At 34.9% G+C, this 19,485-nt stretch overlaps 1 protein-coding gene and 1 pseudogene across 1 annotated transcript; both read left to right on the top strand.

Annotated features, from left to right (window-relative positions):
• The first annotated feature begins 227 nt into the window (after nt 1-227).
• On the top strand, nt 228-2,079 carry LOC145041059 (large ribosomal subunit protein uL22y-like). Its single transcript, XM_078988971.1, has 7 exons — nt 228-364; nt 454-490; nt 1,098-1,138; nt 1,253-1,483; nt 1,567-1,669; nt 1,746-1,813; nt 1,906-2,079. The coding sequence occupies exons 1-7, from the start codon at nt 362-364 to the stop codon at nt 1,948-1,950; spliced, it is 528 nt and encodes a 175-aa protein (XP_078845097.1). The 5' UTR covers nt 228-361; the 3' UTR covers nt 1,951-2,079.
• A 13,263-nt stretch (nt 2,080-15,342) lies between these two features.
• LOC145038398 (UDP-glucosyltransferase 29 pseudogene) lies at nt 15,343-16,716 on the top strand (annotated as a pseudogene).
• The last annotated feature ends 2,769 nt before the right edge of the window (nt 16,717-19,485 follow it).

Raw genomic sequence — 19,485 nt, forward strand, 5'->3', positions numbered from 1 at the left:
AACAAACATAAAGCAACATATATTCCATGTTAAATTAACACATTGCAGATTTCAAATCATCCATATTTGATATTTCAATTCCTTTGGAAACATCAACGGTTACAAATATATGTCCAATAATTTTTTTTAAACATTTTACGTGCTAACTATAGCAAAGACTAATTTTGACCGTATGATATGATATGTGTCGTAATATTTCCTCTTTAATGAGGCCCAAGAAAGAGCCCACTATGGCTCACTTTCTTACGCCCTAGGTTTTCTTTGTGTGCCATATATATATAAACGCGGAGTACACGAGCTGCGCCGGAAACCCTCAAACCGAAAACCCGTTCCCCTCACCGCAGGAGGAGTAACAGCAGCCATGGTAATCCCTTACTCTCTGTACATTTCATGCTATCTATTAGTCGGAAAATCGTTTGAGGTTCTGAAAGACCTCCGTTGTTAATTTTGCAGGTCAAATACTCAAAGGAGCCTGATAATCCCACCAAATGTAAGTATCTGAATCTCGATACCCATTTACTAATTCTATGTTTATACGTACATGTTTCCTGTTTGCACCTCTTATTGAAACTCATGCTTAGCGTATTTTACTGTTGTTCGAAACCTGAGATGATGTGCTGTACTTTGACGCTTAATTATTGCATAATGCATCATTGATACACCGATGCGATCTGAGTTTCGGATAATATAGCTAATGAACAACCTATCGTTGATTTTAATTGTACCTTTTAGCTAAAATACGACGTACACATATCAGCTACTTCGCATGTATGCAAAATACTTCTATCTTTTTGAATGTAAGCTCAAGGTTTAAAATCTGAAAAGAAGACTTAGCTTCTTTATAAGTATGGAACTATCATTTGAGGGTATTGGGTAATAAATAAAAGGGTGTTATCTTTAAAGAATCATAGTTTATATGAATGCCTTGTAAAATCCCTGTATTGTAGCAAGCGTTATATTGAGAGTTATCTGATTTGAAAAGCGTTGAAGATCACTATATGAATTAAGATTTTTATCTACCCCTTTGACATTAGCTATTAATAATAGACTTATTCTATCTTTATAATCTTACATGATTGTTGCTACCTATCTTGCAGCCTGCAAGGCCAGGGGTTCAGATCTCAGATGTCACTTCAAGGTAACTTATTCTATTCATCTCTTTAATTGTTTATTTCATGTGTTGTAAATAATACATCAACTCACATTCTCATGTTATGTTTTTTTTTTTTTTTTTTTTTTTTTAATTTCCCAGAATACCAGAGAAACAGCACATGCTCTCAGGAAAATGCCTTTAATAAAGGCTAAGAGGTATTTGGAAGATGTCCTGATCCATAAACAGGCTATTCCCTTCACCCGATTTTGTAGGGGTGTTGGTCGTACAGCTCAGGCTAAAAACAGACATTCCAACGGTCAAGGTAGGTGGCCTGCCAAGTCAGCAAAGTTCATTTTGGATTTGCTCAAGAATGCTGAAAGCAATGCTGAGGTATGTAATTGCTTCCTTTTTTTTTTTTTAAATTATAAAGTGATTTCTTGTAAAATAAAAATAACAAAACCTTAACCTTGTAGGTGAAAGGGTTGGATGTGGATGCCCTTTTCATTTCTCATATACAAGTCAACCAAGCACAAAAACAAAGAAGGAGAACTTACCGTGCTCATGGGAGAATCAACCGTAAGTTTTTTTTACTTTTTTTTTTATTAATATAAAAACAAAAATTGATTGGGGGGAGTTTTTTATATGTTTGTAGCTTATATGTCATCACCTTGCCATATTGAGTTGACTTTATCTGAGAAGGAAGAACCTGTGAAAAAGGAGGTAATGTTTAAATTTTAATCTTCATGGAGTTTTATAAGTGTTTTTGATAAATAATATAATATATGCTAATTTTTAGTTTGTTATATTTTCAGGCTGAATCTCAATTGGCAACTAGTGGCAAGTCGAAGAAACCTTGATTAAGTTTTCAAGTACTTTTGGATTGATTGATATTTTGGTTTTTAAAGACTGAAGTTGTTCTCTACATATTTTGATTTTGTACCAGGATATTGGATATTTTTTATGGTAGAAATTGAAATCTTTATTAAGTTTTGTCTTTCTTATAATCTATAGTGTTGCATGAGGATGCTGTTTTGGTAATATTTAGATGGTGTTTGGAAATGGAAATAAGAGGGTGCCTATACCATAAGCCAAGTTTAAGTGTTTCAATAAAAAACAATAAACATCAGCTTATTGTGGTTAGGGATAAGTTAAATAAGCTAAATTTAGAAAGCTATCTCATTTTGTTTCTAGCTAAATCAGCTTATTGTTTATCTCTAATCGAAACACTTTTACAAAAGCTGTTTCTATAATCTCTCTATAAGTACTAATTTATACGTACATCTTTTGAAACATAGTATGTTTTTAATTTTTAAGTATCTAGCTTTTAACAGATATTTGTGTATTTGGTGGCTATATAAATGTTGATGTGGTTTGTCAGAGCCTGTTTAGGATGAACTCAACTACAACTACCGGTTTAAAAAATTGCTACAATATCCAATCCTGAAATCAAATTAACATTTAATAAAAATGTTTTCAGTAAGAAATTGAAATCTATTTAATGAAAATTACATGATGCGGCACAAACTAAACAGGAAAAGTTTTGGTTGTAATAGCAAAATGAAAGTTATTTGTTTATTTGTAAGAATGAATTTTTTTATCTCCAATTTTTCCCCCTTTTTACCCTTTCATCTTCTAATTCTACCATGTCAACATGTTGTGATGTTTCAATATGAACGTGTTCACTTGACATAACATAAAAATGTTAATTAAACATATAGGGTTAATGTCAAGCTCTCTCACCATATATTTCCAAGTATAAGTATAATTTAATACCTATATAATAAATAAATCAGTACAAATATATTTTGCTATTACTTAAAAAACCATGAAATATAATGAAAGCGGAAAGCCCCTAAAATTATGGGACATTTGGTGGCCCAAGCAAAGATCGTGCGCCTAGGCTTGCACAAAAAAACCGGTTTAGGATCCGAACCGATCACTTAATCGGTAAACCGGTTCACCATGAACCGGTTCATTATGAACCGAATCGATTCAAGAATCAAACTGTCGGTTTGAACCCGTTCGAGATTTTAGACATTGAAACCGGTTTAGAACCGATTTAATAACCGTGAATCGGTTTAGAACGGGTAGTCAAACTGATCAAACCGGTTTAGAACAGGTGTAACCGGTTTAGATAGGTTCAAGTTTAATAATAATGGAATCGGTTTGAACCGAACCTGTTTTAAGGTTGAACCGGTTTTACTATTCACGAATCAGAACCCGTTGCTCACCTCTACATGGACCTTAATTGGCTAGTTTTTCTGGTGTAGCCTACAAGTGAGTGCACTTCTAGTTTAAAAGATGATACAATGCTTATGTGATATTTAATTAATAAAATATATCGTAAATTTATCATATGAGTCATTGTTTACTCTTCTTTTAAGCACATCATTGTGAATTTGAACGCTTATTTAGATATTTTTTTGCCGATGTGGCATAGCCTCAACGACGTTATAACGCCTAAAACACCATCCTAACTCTGCGTTAAGGGTTCTTTTGTGACTATGATAACGGCTAGCAACGCGTGTTTTCAAATATTTCTGGTAAAAGCAACCGTTTGAAAAAGCTCATATATATATATATATATATATATATATATATATATATATATATATATATATATATATATATATATATATATATATATATATTAGCTTATTACCTTTTCACATATAAATAGTACATACCCATATATACACACAAAATTATTACACCATTATTCTATTTCTCATTCTATTTACATAAAAATCAACCATATTTTCTTTCAACAAAACTATGAAGCAAAACCTAAACACCCATCCACTAAACAGAAATACATCCGTTTTGACGAGTTTTGCGGCATATGAAAACTATACGAACATCCTCAACACTCAAAACTCACTACAAATACCATTTCAAGGAAACATTTTTAATCCCGCCTCACCCCAATACAATTTCCTACATCGCTCTAGATGCAACAAAACTCAAAACTTCAACAAAATATTTTCAGTAAATTTGATTCCATGCCACAAACAACCACACAACCACCAGCTACATAACCAAAGCAAGATACGGTTCTCGAAACGCAAGTGGGAGGTAGTTAGAAAGTTAGATGGAAAGGGAAAAAGAAAGGAAAAGCGATCGCGAAAAGTGAAGAAACTCTACTATGGAGGAAACCGGAGGAGTACACGTTGACAGAGTCGTGGTATGTAACTTCAAAAAAATCCAACTATAGGAAATGATATGAGGAGAGTTGGTTTTTGGGAAGCCATGCTCAGAAAATTTCACACTTATGAAGAAACATCTATATCGCAATATCGATTTGCTTAGTAGTAAGTGGACTCCAATCAGTCATAGGTGCACCAAGTTCAATGTGTTCTTCAACAGACTTTTTTCGCAAAAGCAAAGTGGTGCGAATGATTTCAATTTGTTCAAATCCGCGAGGGAGCAATATAATGTCGAAATGAGACACACTTGTGAGTATGAAAAAAATATGGGAAATTGTGAGAATTGATCAAAAATGGATTAAAATGCCAACATTGGAGGTATAATCAAAGATGTCTCGTAATTCAAGTTCGTTTGACGTTTTCGACACACAAACTAACAAAGATCTCAACGCCGATACTGATGACATCTCCAACGACATCGAAGGACACCCCCCCCCCCCCCCCTAATGACGACCGGTTGGGCGTGACAAAGTGAAGTAGGCTCAACGACATGCGGATGAAGCTGAAAGAAAGGAATAAGAGTTGGCAAAAATGAAAGAAAAGTTGGATCAACACTATTTAATAGAAAATGAAAAAGTTGAAATACAACGCTAACACATGGAATTCCTTCGTCGTCAAGTAGAGGAAGATCAAATGATGAAGAATTTGGCAATTCTTCGCATTCGTAAGAAAGACCATATGATGCTATGAGAAATTCAAGTGTCCCGAAAGATAAAATAAAAGAAATATTTGGACTAGGGCTATCATAGCGTTTTTATGTTTTTAAATTAGGACTATTGTATTTTTTTTGCGTTCAATGTTATTTTTTATTTTTGTGTAATGTTATTTTTAGTTTTTTAATGTTATGTTTAAATTATGATTTAATTAAATAACATGTCTTATTAATTTAGATTTTTTTTTCATAAATATTATAACATAAAAAAAAACAAAAACAAAAAAAAATCAAAATAAATAAATAAATAAATAAATAAATAAATCGGACTTTTATAAAAAAAAAAGAAAGGAAATAAATCAAAAAAAAAAAAAGAAAAGAAATGATGACATGAAAATTAGTAAGTCTTATAACATGTTGTCGATTTCGTCACTTGGTGTTATATAACCATATATAACAACATGTGAGGTGACAACTTTTGAGTGTGATAACATCTTTCAACATATTGCTCACACCCACAAACCTAACACCGTGCATCTTTAACACTGGATGTTAAAAAATGAAGTGTTGAAGGTAATAAGGTTTATGTTAGAGATCTGGATATCCCTTGGATCGTGTGAACACTTTCCAAACTGATATTTCTACACTATGTTTGGGTTGCATGAAATTCAGCATAAGATAATCCAAGATGACACTTATGATTCTAGGCATAAATTTTTTAAGCCAAATTGCTAGAAGAATTTTATGTTCATCTGAAGAACAACTAAGCTAATAATTTTCGTGTGTCTCTTCTCAAAGAGAAGAGTCGTTTATATAATAAACGAGATTAGAGTTTGCCTCTTAGGGTTGGCCGTCCACTAATAGCTTTGACCCACAAAGGAGCGACTTATGATTGGAATGATAAGCACAAAGAAGCATTCGAGTTGCTAAAAAAGAAGCTATGTGAGACACCGATTCTTTCTTTACCCGATGGAGTTGAAGACTTCGCTGTCTATAACGATGCGTCTGGGGTTGGGTTGGGATGGGTTGTGTTTTGACCCAAAGAGAAAAGGTGTTAGCATATGCATCTTGACAGCTAAAGGAGCATGAAAGAACTACCCCACTCACGATTTGGAGCTGGCAGCGATAGTTTTCGCTCTGAAGATATGGAGGCATTACCTCTATGGCACGAAGTGCAAAATTTTCACTGATCATAAGAGTCTCAAATATCTCTTTAGTCAGAAAAAATTGAATATGAGGCAGCGATGCTGGCTAGAACTACTTCAGGACTATTACTTTGAGATACTTTACCATCCCGGTAAAGCAAATGTTGTCGCTGATGCTCTCAGTCGGAAAGTCAATCTTGAAAGAAAAATGCCAAGAGAGTTGAGAATATAAGTTGTCTCAACCATTGTGGAAAGTATAAAGAAAGCTCAAGAAGATGCTTCTGAGAAGAATGAATGAAAGGGGGAACGTTTGGGAAAGACGTTAGTGTTCGGTATAAACAGTCACAGACTGAAGGTATTCCAAGATCGAATTTGGGTGCCTAAGACAGGAGGAGTAAGAGATTTTCTGATGGAAGAAGCTCACAAAACCATGTACTTGATTCATTCTGGCAGCACAAAAATGTATAGGGACCTGAAACCCTACTACTGGTGGCCGACGATGAAGCTTGATATTGCAAAGTACGTGGTGGAGTGTGTGACATGTGTGTGGGTCAAGGCACAACATCAGAAACCATACGAGAGTTTAGAATCTTTACCTGTGCCTATGGGTAAATGGGAAGACATTGCTATGGATTTTGTCACTAAGCTGCCCAGAACAAAGAACGAGCACGACATGATTTCGGTGGTCGTTGATCGCTTCACTAAGAGTGCACACTTCATAGCAGCCAACGAGAAATGGTGTATGGATAAGCTTGCGAATTCTTACATGAAAGAAATTGTAAGGCTTCACGGTGTTCCGTTAATGATTGTGTCGGATCATGATACCCGTTTCACCTCGAGGGTTTGGAAAAGTCTACAATAGGAATTGGGTACCAAGTTGTGTTTGAGTATAACTTACCATCCACATACTGATGGTCAGAGCGAACGAACGATACAAACGCTTGAAGATAGGCTGAGAGCATGTACCTTGGCATTCCAAGGTAACTGGGATGAACATTTACCTCTGGTAGAATTCTCCACAATAATAGTTTCCACTCAAGCATAAAGATGGCACCTTATCAAGCTTTGTATGGACAAAAGTGTCATACGCCGTCTTGTTGGCTTGAGGCTGGGGAAAAACCGTTTATGGGACCTGAGATAGTCCATCAGACTGCTGAAAAGTTGAAAGTGATTAAGGAAAGAATGTTAGCAGCTCAGGATCGTCAAAAGAGTTATGCTGACAACAAAAGACGACTGATGACTTTTGAAGTTGGGGATTCGGTTTTGCTTAAAGTGTCACTGTGGAAGGGACTTATAAGATTTGGTAAAAGGGGAAAGTTGAGTCCAAGGTTTATTGGACAATTTAAAGTTCTTCAAAGGATTAGGAACCAAGCTTACAAGCTAGAATTACCCGAAAAACTGAATAGAATTCATAACACTTTTCATGTGTGTTATTTGAGGAAGTTCACGGGAGAAGTTCCTAACATGATTCCACTTTCAGAATTAAGAATTCATGAAAATAAGAGGTTAATTGAAGAACCAGAGGCAATCGTTGACTGAAAGACTAAGAAGATGCGACACAAGATGGTCGATTTAGTACTTGTCCATTGGAAACATACGAATGGGCCAAATCTCAACTGGGAGACGGAGAGTGACATGATAAGTCGCTATTCACATTTGTTTGTTGATGTGTGATTCCAGGGACATAATCATCCTAAAGGGGAGAGAATTGTAACGTCTGTGTTTCTAGGCTAGGTATTAATATTGATGTAATAGTCTAGGTTAACCTTTGTAACTAGTTTTGAAGTAATAGAAATGTATTAATTGAGTTCGGGGCACGTCGAAAACGGAGCTCGTATGTGAAAGATACGAATTTCTGAAGTTCGGGGCACGAACTTCCACCTGTGTCAGAGCTCACGACGTGAGCATAGTGTTCATGACGTGAGCATGTGATGGAAGCCTTCCAGAGTAAGTGGCTTAATGAGAAACGTAGTGAGATACTGAGCTCACGACGTGAGTAATTGTAGCTTACAACGTGAGCACATAAATTCAGCCCTATAAATAAAAGTTGAAGGGCAGCCGACCATGGTTGCTAATTCCATACTCTCTCACTTCCGATACTCTCTCTAGCCATCTTGAAGTACCCCCAAAGCCCCGATATCATCCCGAGACCCGAAGTGAGTCCCGAAGCCCTGAAGATCCTAAGAAGAACAGAGTTTTCGAGCCGAAACTCTGCCTGAGAGAAGCCCGGTGAGTGAAGAGATCATAGTTTCACCGAAGAATACTACTATAAGAGCCATAGTATTATCCGAGCATCGTATTATCATGTGAGTGCATAGTCTCTTTCATAAACACGATTGTTAATAGAAGTATTGTTGTATGTATTAAGTAAATGTTTTGAGTGAGGGTATCTTCCCTTTTCTTGTAACACATAACTATGAAGTATCTCATATAGAGTACGTGCTATATGTGTGTGTGTGTATATATATATATATATATATATATATATATATATATATATATATGATATGATATGACATTTAGAATGTATATTTAATGAATATCTCATCAAGTTTTAAGTTATATATGAATGTATGTTTATATATTGTTATCTACATAATATGTTGGGTTAGAACATGGGTAGATAGTTGACGTGTGATAAATTGATGAGAGGCCTCGATGCTGTTGTTGACTTAGACATCTAGCGGAGTATGGATGTCGGCCACAGACACTTTCTAGACAGTCCAGTGGAACGCTGGCAGGCTCATAACCTATAGGTGTTGTGAATGATGTGTTCACCGATGTACTCTATCCCCCTCATGGTTGCCTTTAGGACATCTATTGTTGAGGAAACCCCTTTGCAGTAATGTCCATCCCGATGAAAAATCCTAGATTAAGTCCATTGTAATAGTTGTTGTCAAAGGAACGTAAAGTGAGGATAACGTGAATGGGTAATCAGGTTATTGTTGGTTGGTGAAAATTAAATATAATTATTTATTGTGGGTTGAAAACCCTATATGCTCACCAGACTCCCAAGCCTGACCCACTTAGGTTCTTTGTATTATAGATAGTGGCGCGAGAGTAGTTGTATATAACTGTTGTAAGGCTTATAATGTGCCGTTTATGCTTTTGGTCTGTATTGGAACATGACATCCCGAGTTTTGGTATATAATTAAAATACATTTTCTAAAAGAAATGCTTTGATAAATTTTTTTTATCATATTTTGTTTTTGGAACAAATTCCACAACTTTTCTAAATCAAAAGATTACTCTGAATTTTTTTTAAAAGCATAAATTAAATCGGCCTTTTATGTTCGTGATTTTGGGGATGTCACAGTAGTTGGTGGCGGTGGTTAGTGATGGGTTATGGAGGTGGGTGGTGTTGGTTGGGTGGTGAGTGGTGTTAGTTAGTGGGTTTTTTAATTGTTTGTAATCATTTTTTGATTTATATGAATATTATTTTATAATTTTAATTAATAAATTTGTGTTTTTCAAATTTGTTCTCAAATTTTTCCGCGATAAGAAATGTTCTCGATTGAACGCTCCCTTATATATATATATATATATGGTTATTCTATTCAAAGTAAATATTGTGTTATTGTATGCATAAATGTAAGCCAATCAATTTTACTTATTTTAAGAAAGTGATCAATACATCTTATTCAATTAAATATAATTGAAAAATACCATCTAATTTAACTAGAAGGGTATTTTAGTTAATTTATAAAGATTTAATAAAGGAAATTTGCATATTTTAAGGGATCATAGATTCTATTAATTTTTTAAATTCGATTTTACGAATTATAAGGTTTTTAATTCGGACATTCTTGAAGAATATGTTTGAGTATGTTAAAAAATTAAAATATTCTTAAACCATAAAATAATAAAAATATTCTTAAACATATTTTCTTGATCATCACTTTAAAAGTTTCTTGTAGAATAACAATATTCTCGAACCATCAATTGAAGAATTAAAACAAAAAATTACATTAATTCTTATAGAATACATGTAACAATTGCTAAAAATTACATTAATTATATAAGAATAAAACAAAAAAAAACTTTCAAATCGGTAAAAAAACATCAAAAATCTAACAAATACACTAATTCATTCTAAAAGAATAATGTTGCTAAGAAACACTTTCAATTTTGTTGTCCGTTCTTCAACAATCAACTTCTTCAAGTGTGATATCCCCAATTTCACAGCCAGAAAAGATCGATTTGTTTATGCTTTATTTTAAAATCAGAGTAATCATTTAAAGAAAACGGTTGTGGAATTTGTTCCTAAAAATAGATATGATAGAAACTTATGAAAACATTTCTCAAAAAGAATGTATTTTCATTAAATAATAAAACCTCGGGATGTTATGTTCCGATATAGACGCATAAGCATAAATAGAACATACATTCATATACTCTAGTGATTTACATCTCCTTTAATCTCTCAGTGCAAAGCAGCTTCGTATCGATACCTGTGATACAATTAAACTGAGTGGGTCAGGCTTGGGAGCCTGGTGAGCATATAGGGTTTTCAACCGACAATAATATAATTATTATATTTAATCATCAAACAACCAACCCAATTACCCATCCTCATTATCTTCTTTATTTCTTAAGGTTTTACCCTAAGAATTACCTATCCTTTATTCATTCATTCCTAAAATTTGACTTTAAGAAATAGACATAAATTCTATTGTTATTTAAGGTGCATCTACCAACTTTATCATTTAAGCGCCTCTGCCAGGATTACGATATTCACTATTAGGCGCATCTGCCGACCTTATCCTATAAGCGCATCTGCCAGGATTATCCTATAAGCGCATCTGCTAGTATTATGACATTCTCTATTTGGTGCATCTACCAATATTATTCTTAAGCGCATCTGCTAGTATTATGACATCTCTATTTGGTGCATCTACCAATATTATTCTTAAGCGCATCTGCTACTATTATGACATCTCTATTTGGTGCATCTGCCGACATTATTCTTATTTTATCACATACCAACTATCTCATCTACCCATGTTCTACCCAACATATTCGTAGATATAAAATACATATACAGTTTAACTCATTTAAAAACTATATAAAACGTCCATTCCACACTCATCTCAAATAATCAAACAATGTATAAACACATAATACGTATTTCTTAGCAAATACTTCAAATCTATACGTTAGAAGAAAGTAACCACACACTCACACATATTATACACAACTTTATATTATACACATAACACATATTTCATTTATGTGTTAGAAGAAAGTGACCACACACTCACACATATAAACAACTATATATATACACATAGCACGTATTTTATAAAATACTTCATATCTATGTGTAAGACGAAAGTGACTATACACTCACACCAAACATATACTTAATACATTCAAACAATACTTGTATTACAATCATGTTTATGAAAGGGACTATACACTCACACCAAACATATACTTAATACATTCAAACAATACTTGTATTACAATCGTGTTTATGAAAGGGACTATACACTCACTTGATTAGAAGATGATCGGACAACACTACGACTCTTCAAGTAGATATTCTTCGGTGAAACCGAGATCACTTCACACACCGGGTTTCTCGCAGGCAGAGCTTCGGCTCGGAAACTCTTTTATTCTCGGGATCTTCGGTGCTTCGGGACTTGCTTCGGGTCTCGGGGTTGATACCGAGGCTTCGGGGGGTTAAAATAGGGCTTAGAGGGTGTATCGGGAGTGGGAGAGAAGGGATGGAGCAACTATAGTCGGCTGGCCCTTCAAATCTATTTATACGACAAATTTGGCCCTTGCCACGTCGTGGGATCCTTTTTCCACGTTGTGTGCTTGGTCGTCATTGCATACGTCATTGAAAGTTGCATCTGGAGGACTCCGGAGATGTCAGGAGACTTTCCACGTCGTGGCACTGCTTGCCACGTCATGGTCTCTAATAGTTTTGGGGTTTCGCATCCCGAACTTCAGAAACTCATAACTTTTGCATACGAACTCCGTTTTCGACGTTCTTTATATCGACGCGAAGGTGAGATTATGATCTACAACTCTCGTTTAGACTCAATTGGCTAATTTTGACTTTATTTTTAATATATTATAATTATATTACTTATATATTATTTTTAGTAGGCCGGGACAGGAAAACTCCGTTATAAACTCATAACTCCTTCATCTGAACTCCGTTTTCGTCTGTCTTTTTATCGTTGGACTATTATCGATGAGATCTTCAATTCTCATTTAGATTGTTTTGGATAAATATCGCTCTAACGTAAATTCACTGTTTACATCACGTTGTGTCGTGCCGGTTCTGCCGGTTCTTTATATGCATGTAAACCTTGTGAAATATACTACAACTTGGTTAAGATTAATCCTTCTAAATAATCTTCCATCAAAAAGTTATTTTTGATGCTTATTGTCTCTAAATTGACTAGCCTGGATCTACGAGCGTTACATCAAGCATCAACATCTGTGAAAACAAATCACATTGTAGTTCAGAATCAAATAACGCATTAGCAAATGATAAATAAAAAACTATATTCCTTTGGAAAAATATGAGGGCTTGTTAACTGCACCAAAACCAATAACCAAAAATTGTAGAACATGTATAATTAATGAGAAAATATCCATATTCCATTCCAAGAGAATTAGAATTCGTGTTTCCATTTCGATAGAATTTGAATTCATGATTCCATTTTGATAGAATTGAAATCGTATAAAATACACAAGCCACTAAGGGATTACTAGAAAGTAGTTTACTCAATTGTTGATCATTGATAGCAAAAAGGAGAAGTGAATACTGATTGTTTACCACAATAGCAACCGGTGACTATGGCAAGATTAGTGGCATAAGTTGCAGACATGTTTGCAAGGCCGTGAACCTTTTGATGTTTTGGTGCTACTCCAATCCCTCCTCTAACAATTTCTAATCAAAAAGCAAATATTTACAACATAGTTTCAGACTATACTTTTGGTGTGTTTACTTATTGGGAACTTTCTATGAACCTGTAATATAAATATAGTAAAACCGATGAGCATTAACTGTGCCACAACATGAATACATGATATGAACAGTTTCTAGTCGAAAGTTTGATCAAAACCCTAATCTCAAAGTTGAATGATGAAAAGCCAAATGGAAAATTAAATTCACTATTAACTTGTACCTAGTTTCGGCATCGGAAAAACATGGTTTTAAACTTATCATATACAATATTAATAATCAAATACATCTAAATCCTATGTGTTCAATCCTTTGTTGTTCATATTCTGCAAATTTAATGGAAATAAAGCAAAATTAAAGCTAGTGAATTTGGAGAAAAACCTCTGCGGAGAGTAGGATATAAGATACGACTTCTCCAATTGATACCGTTTTCTAGGGTTTTTATTTCATCGGCTGATTCCATTTCTGAGCATACTCAAATCTCAATATTAATCAAGGTGCTTCGGGTTTCATGCTCGAATTGGTTAACTAAAGTAGTAAACTGGTTTAAACCGCTTATCGGGGATTGAAGTTGTTGCCGATTGCTGGTGCGAACGTGATTATCGGCGATTGATAGAGAGACGAGTGTTGTGTGCTGTGTGCGAGAGACAAGAGCGAGACAAATTTCTGTGTGCGAGAGGAGTGCGAGAGCGATACAGATTATGTAGAAGAAGAAGAATCAGTAGATTAGAGATGCTGTTGACTTTGATTTACATCTTGATAATCGTCTGAATGTTCAATTTAGGATCAGACGGTAGATCAAGAACGATACTGGCTTCAATTTAGCGAAGTGATTCGTGCACAACAGTTTTTTACCATACACAACAATTCATGCATTATATAGTTGTACAATACAATATTTTAAAGCATCAATTGTTGTGTATAGAGAAAAATTGTTGTGTACGGATCAACTCCTTTCAATTTAGGGTTTTGAATCTTGATGCCGATTGAATGCTATAAATATATATGTGCTTCTTGCGATTTACTAGGAATACAGCTAATATCCAATTATATATCTATTTTACCATAATTAACTAATAATAAGATTAGTATAATACCATTATATTATTTATTAAATGATTTGATTTATCTAAATTCTGATTGGTGTATACAATAACACAATAATTACTTTAAATACATGGATCTAGCTCCCTCCCTCTCCCCCTCTCTCTCTCTCTCTCTCTATATATATATATATATATATATATATATATATATATATATATATATATATATATATATATATATATATATATATATATATATATATATATATAAAGATTTAAAGTTTTGGACAAAGATACAATTTGATGTAAACAAGATGAAGAGCTTTGTTACTATTTACGTAAGAATTTGATTCATTATTTTGATATTATAGAAAAGGGTTGATGCATGCCTTGATAGCAGTTTCTTCAAGAGCTTCAAAATGATTTTATTCCATTTGAATCTGAAACTTTTTTTCATTTGGTTTTCTGTGATTTCTTAATATATAAACGCCCGAAATGTTTGTGTTCTCTTTGGCATCTCAAATTATCAAATCTTTATATGAAGAGTTTACTAATATATTTATAATAAAATTATTTTATGTTATTTGCAACTATAAATTATACCATATACGATGTATCTAACAAGAATCTAAATTCAATTCCATATCTTTGTTTTACATTACACAACTATCCTACTATTATCCATGCATGAAATCAAAACAAAATCCTTTACGTGATTTTCATATCTTTTCTACTATTAATTACATTGGCTTCTCGATTATATATATCTGCAACCCGTATTTCGACCATATTTCTTGTGGTTCATTATTCTGTGTCGTCTCCATTCAGAAGTATGACCTCGAATCCTTCTATTTTCTGCAATCAACTGTGTTTTATTATTGTTTTTATATAGTTTCGTTTGTGCTTTCAACTGTGTTTTATTATTGTTTTTATCAAGATTTCTCTTTACCTATATACGTATAATTTTCTGGTTTGGATTTACTGTTGGGAATGTGCAATCAATCCTTTTATAATCATGCGCACCAAATGTTTGTTTTTGCCTCTGTGATATTTATTTTACTTGCCAACGTGATTTTTTTCCTTGGAGAACATAAGATAAAAGCCCATAATTAAATTACTCTAAAAGCCATAATTAATAACAACGAAGTTAACAGATTGTAAGTTCTTGATAAATTTGCTTTTTAAAACATCATTTAATTCCTTTTTGTACTAATATATTGTACTAACTAATTGCAGAATTGCTTTTCAGAATTCCTTTTCATCTCATTCACAAACATGACGACGAACGGATTTGAAAGAAAGCAAACTGTTTTGATGTTCCCGTGGCTAGGCCATGGTCACATTTCTCCTTTCCTAGAGCTAGCCAAAAAACTAAGCAACACCAACCTCTTTAACATCCACCTATGTTCGACTCCTGCAAATCTCAAATCAATTAAGACTTCACATGCAATTCAGTTCATAGAGCTTAACCTTCCGCCTCTACCGGAGCTACCAACACAACTTCACACCACCAATGGCCTCCCATCTCATCTTATGCCTGTTCTCAAGAAAGCTTTTGACATGGCAACCGATGAGTTTTCAGATATCTTGAAAAACCTACTACCTGATTTGCTGATTTACGATATCATTCAACCATGGGCTCCGGTGGTGGCCTCCGCCCTTTCAATCCCTTCGGTGGTGTTCATCACCACAAGTGTTGCTGCCACCATGGTTCATTTTCACTTGAGCAACCGCCCTGGCATTGCGCTTCCCTTCTCCACCATCTACTATCGTAGCTACGAGTTTGGAAAGGTTGTGAAAAGCTTAGAGGATATGCGTAAAGATGAAGACTTTGTAATGGAGTGTGTAAATCGATCTTCCGATTTGGTTCTTGTAAAATCTTTCAAGGAGATTGAAGGTAAGTACAGTGATTACCTTTCTGTTCTTACTGATAAAAGGATTGTGCCAGTAGGTCCACTTGTTGCAGAACCATCTCCTGTAGAAGACGAGGAACAAAACAGTGTGATGCAGTGGCTTGAAACAAAAGCTGTTGGATCTACTGTTTTTGTTTCTTTCGGGAGCGAATATTTTCTTTCTGATGATGATTTGGAAGAAATCGCATACGGGTTAGAATTAAGCGATGTGAATTTCATCTGGGTTTTAAGGTTTCCAAAAGTTGAAAGAAAACTTAGCCTATCAGAAGCTTTGCCATTAGGGTTTCTTGAAAGGGTGAAGGATAAAGGACTAGTGATTGAAGGGTGGGCGCCACAAGGAAAAATATTAGGCCACAAAAACGTTGGTGGATTTGTGAGTCACTGTGGATGGAGTTCAGCTATAGAAGCTATGAAGTATGGTGTTCCAGTAATAGCCATGCCAATGCATCTTGATCAGCCGATCAACGCTCGTTTGGTGGAGGAGGTTGGGATTGGGATGGAGGTGGTGAGGGACGAAAATGGGCGGCTCAGTCGGGAGAAGATGGCGGCGGTTGTTCGGCACGTGGTCGTTAGTAAGTTAGGGGAGGTGGTGAGGGAAACAGCTAAGAAAATGAGTTCTAATTTGAGTATGAAAGGGGAGGAGGAGATCGAGGCGGCGGTGGTGGAGCTACTGCAGTTGTGCAGCCTTGGTGGTGGTGGTGGTGGTGTTGGACGCAGTGAAATTGGTGAAGTCTGAAATGACCTCTCTTCTTTTAGTTTTTAAAAGTTATTAGTTAGATATAAGCCATATAACTAGTGGGTTTTTTTTTGTTATGTGTATTGTGGATATTCTTAGTTTGATTTGTTACAAAATAATAAAACACATTATTTCCAATTATACTCACTTCTGCATTCTAGATGTAATTGTCTTTCCCAGCCATATTTTTGTCTATGTGTCACTGAAAAAGAACATGAACCTTCAAAAAACTATGTTTTCAGCACAAAAATATAGTGGTTGATTATCAACATACCAATGAAGTTTGTTGGTAGTCGGTAATAGAAAAAAATGAAATGGAATGGCATTTTTACATAAATTCAATCCATTACCCTACTTCTCTCTAAACGTAGATTAAAAATGAAAGAGCTAACTTCACAAGTAACAAAAGGAATAAATATACACATTTCCATGGCTACTTTTATTTGCTTCCTATTCATTTGTAAACTGGAATCCTCATCCTCAATAACCTCGATGGTTCCTTTAATTAAGACAAAATTGCAAGAATGGTCCCTGTGGTATATCCAAAATTGCTACTTTGGGCCAAACAGGTTTGGACTAGCAGCAATAGTCCAAAAGTTTTCATTTTGCTGCGGTTTTGGTCCAAAACAGTCTAAAAATTCTAAAAATAACGGATTTACCCTTTTCTATTTATTTTTTGCTTTTCTTTTTGTTATTTAATTATTTGATAACTAAAAAATAAAAAATAAATAAAATAAAATAAAATCTCTCTCTCTCTCTCTCTCTCTCTCTCTCTCTCTCTCTCTCTCTCTCTCTCTCTCTCTCTCTCTCCATTTGGGTTTATCTATCAAGAACACCTTCATAATCTTAAGAACACTCAAGAACATCTTAATGAACACTCAAGAACATCTTCTAACACTACCATCGGCCGACCACCGTTTGCCACCACAATAGCCTGCCACCACCGCCGTATGTCAGCTCCATCTCCACTTAAATTATTTCTACCACTTCATATCCATCTAAAAAACATCCTAAAAACAAAAACCATACACAAAAACAAAACAAATACACTCATAAAAAACCATACACAAACACACTCATAACCCTACACCACCCAATGTCACCTTCAATCACCCAAGACCTCCCTTATCCCTCCATTACCACCATCCCTAACAACTAGAAATGTAAAAAAAAAAAAAGAGATAAAATAAGGGGTTGCCATCGATTCAGAAAGTAGAAAAATGAGAGCTATCATCGAGTATAGAAGAAGGAGAAAGAGGGTACCACTTTGGGTGAGTGTGTTTGTCAAATGGATTCTGAGAATCGAAGGGGGAGGGGTCTGATTTCTAATTTGATACTACTGTTCAGTTCATTGGCGAAGAAAGAAAGTTTTCGACCACCACCTATGCAACCCCTCTCTGCCTCCCTTTTGGTCGTGTAGCACCAGCAAACACCTATCTCTTCACCTACCATCACATCGTTCGTAAGCACCTCCTCCAAACATTATTCCTCCGCTACCTGATCTATTCTGATTCTTCATAAGTTGTTGTTATAGATAGGTGATTCGAGGATCTTCACAAATTAGGGTTTCAACCGCCACCCTTCTAGTTTCTAGGGTTTTAGACGTCGTTTAGGGTTTCAGAAGAAAATCTCACAACGAACATATTTGGGTAACACCTTACATCGATGCTGGAAGTCAATCTTTGTCACCGCTTCTTTTTTTGCCCTTCCTCGATCTGTTGATACTCTCTGTTTCCTTCTTCTTTGAGCTTCATCTCCATTCTCAATGCTCGATTTTTCCGGCGATGTTGGGCTGATTACCACCGGTGGTGGTCGACGTATTTGAGAAGGAGCGAGGTGGTGCAAAAGTCACCAACATTTGTGTTTAGTGGATGTGGAATGGTGCCACTGATCGAAGATGGTGATGAGAGAGAGAGAGAGGGAGAGAGATTTTATTTTATTTTATTTATTTTTTATTTTTTTATTTATCGAATAATTAAATAATAAAAAGAAAAGCAAAAAACAAATGGAAAAGGGCAAATCCATCATTTTTAAAAATTTTAGACTGTTTTGGACCAAAACCGCAGCAAAATGAAAACTTTTGGACTATTGCTGCTAGTCCAAACCTGTTTGGCCCAAAGTAGCAATTTTGGATATACCACAGGGACCATTCTTGCAATTTTGTCTTTAATTAATCCTCCTTGAGCAGAATCATACTTCAACATATAAGAAAGTTGTATGTTCATAGCCTTAACTTGACACATAATATGTTATGATGAAAATTGAGAACACATGGTTTTGGACAAAAGAAGAAGGGTAAATTACACGAATCGTCCCTCGTGCATATGTCGAAAAGCACGTTTAGTCCATATTTTCAAAAATTAACTCGGACCGTCCCTCATTTGTTTAAACCTTGCACGTTTCGTCCCTTAAATATGTTTTTGTTGCAAATGTAGTCCACGCCCCATTTGAAATGACTATAGTGCCATTGGATATATATATATTTTTAAATTAATCTAATATTATTTATTATTATGTATAACTTAAAAAAAACAAGTCCCTATAATCTCTCTGTGTGTGTGTGTGTTACGCTACAAAATACAACAACCACCTCCAATGAAGAGACAAAGTCGATGAATATGGCAGTTCCCTCCTTTGTCCTTCTCAAATCCAGAAATTGAAACTCATGAAGTTTTCGATTTTGATTTTGAGTTTCAGGTTAGGTTTGATTTTATTTCGATGGATTCGTCTTGGACCTGATTTCGTTTGCAGTGAGATGTCGTGAACTCG

This window comes from Lactuca saligna, chromosome 4, assembly GCF_052625555.1.
Source record: "Lactuca saligna cultivar CGN05327 chromosome 4, ASM5262555v1, whole genome shotgun sequence".
NCBI classification, from domain to species: Eukaryota; Viridiplantae; Streptophyta; class Magnoliopsida; order Asterales; family Asteraceae; genus Lactuca; species Lactuca saligna.

Excerpts from the sequence above, each read along its gene's own strand:
- LOC145041059 (XM_078988971.1), top strand. Across the intron at positions 1,484-1,566 it reads ATGCTGAAAGCAATGCTGAG|GTGAAAGGGTTGGATGTGGA; the intron begins GTATGTAATTGC and ends TTAACCTTGTAG. Across the intron at positions 1,814-1,905 it reads AAGAACCTGTGAAAAAGGAG|GCTGAATCTCAATTGGCAAC; the intron begins GTAATGTTTAAA and ends TTATATTTTCAG.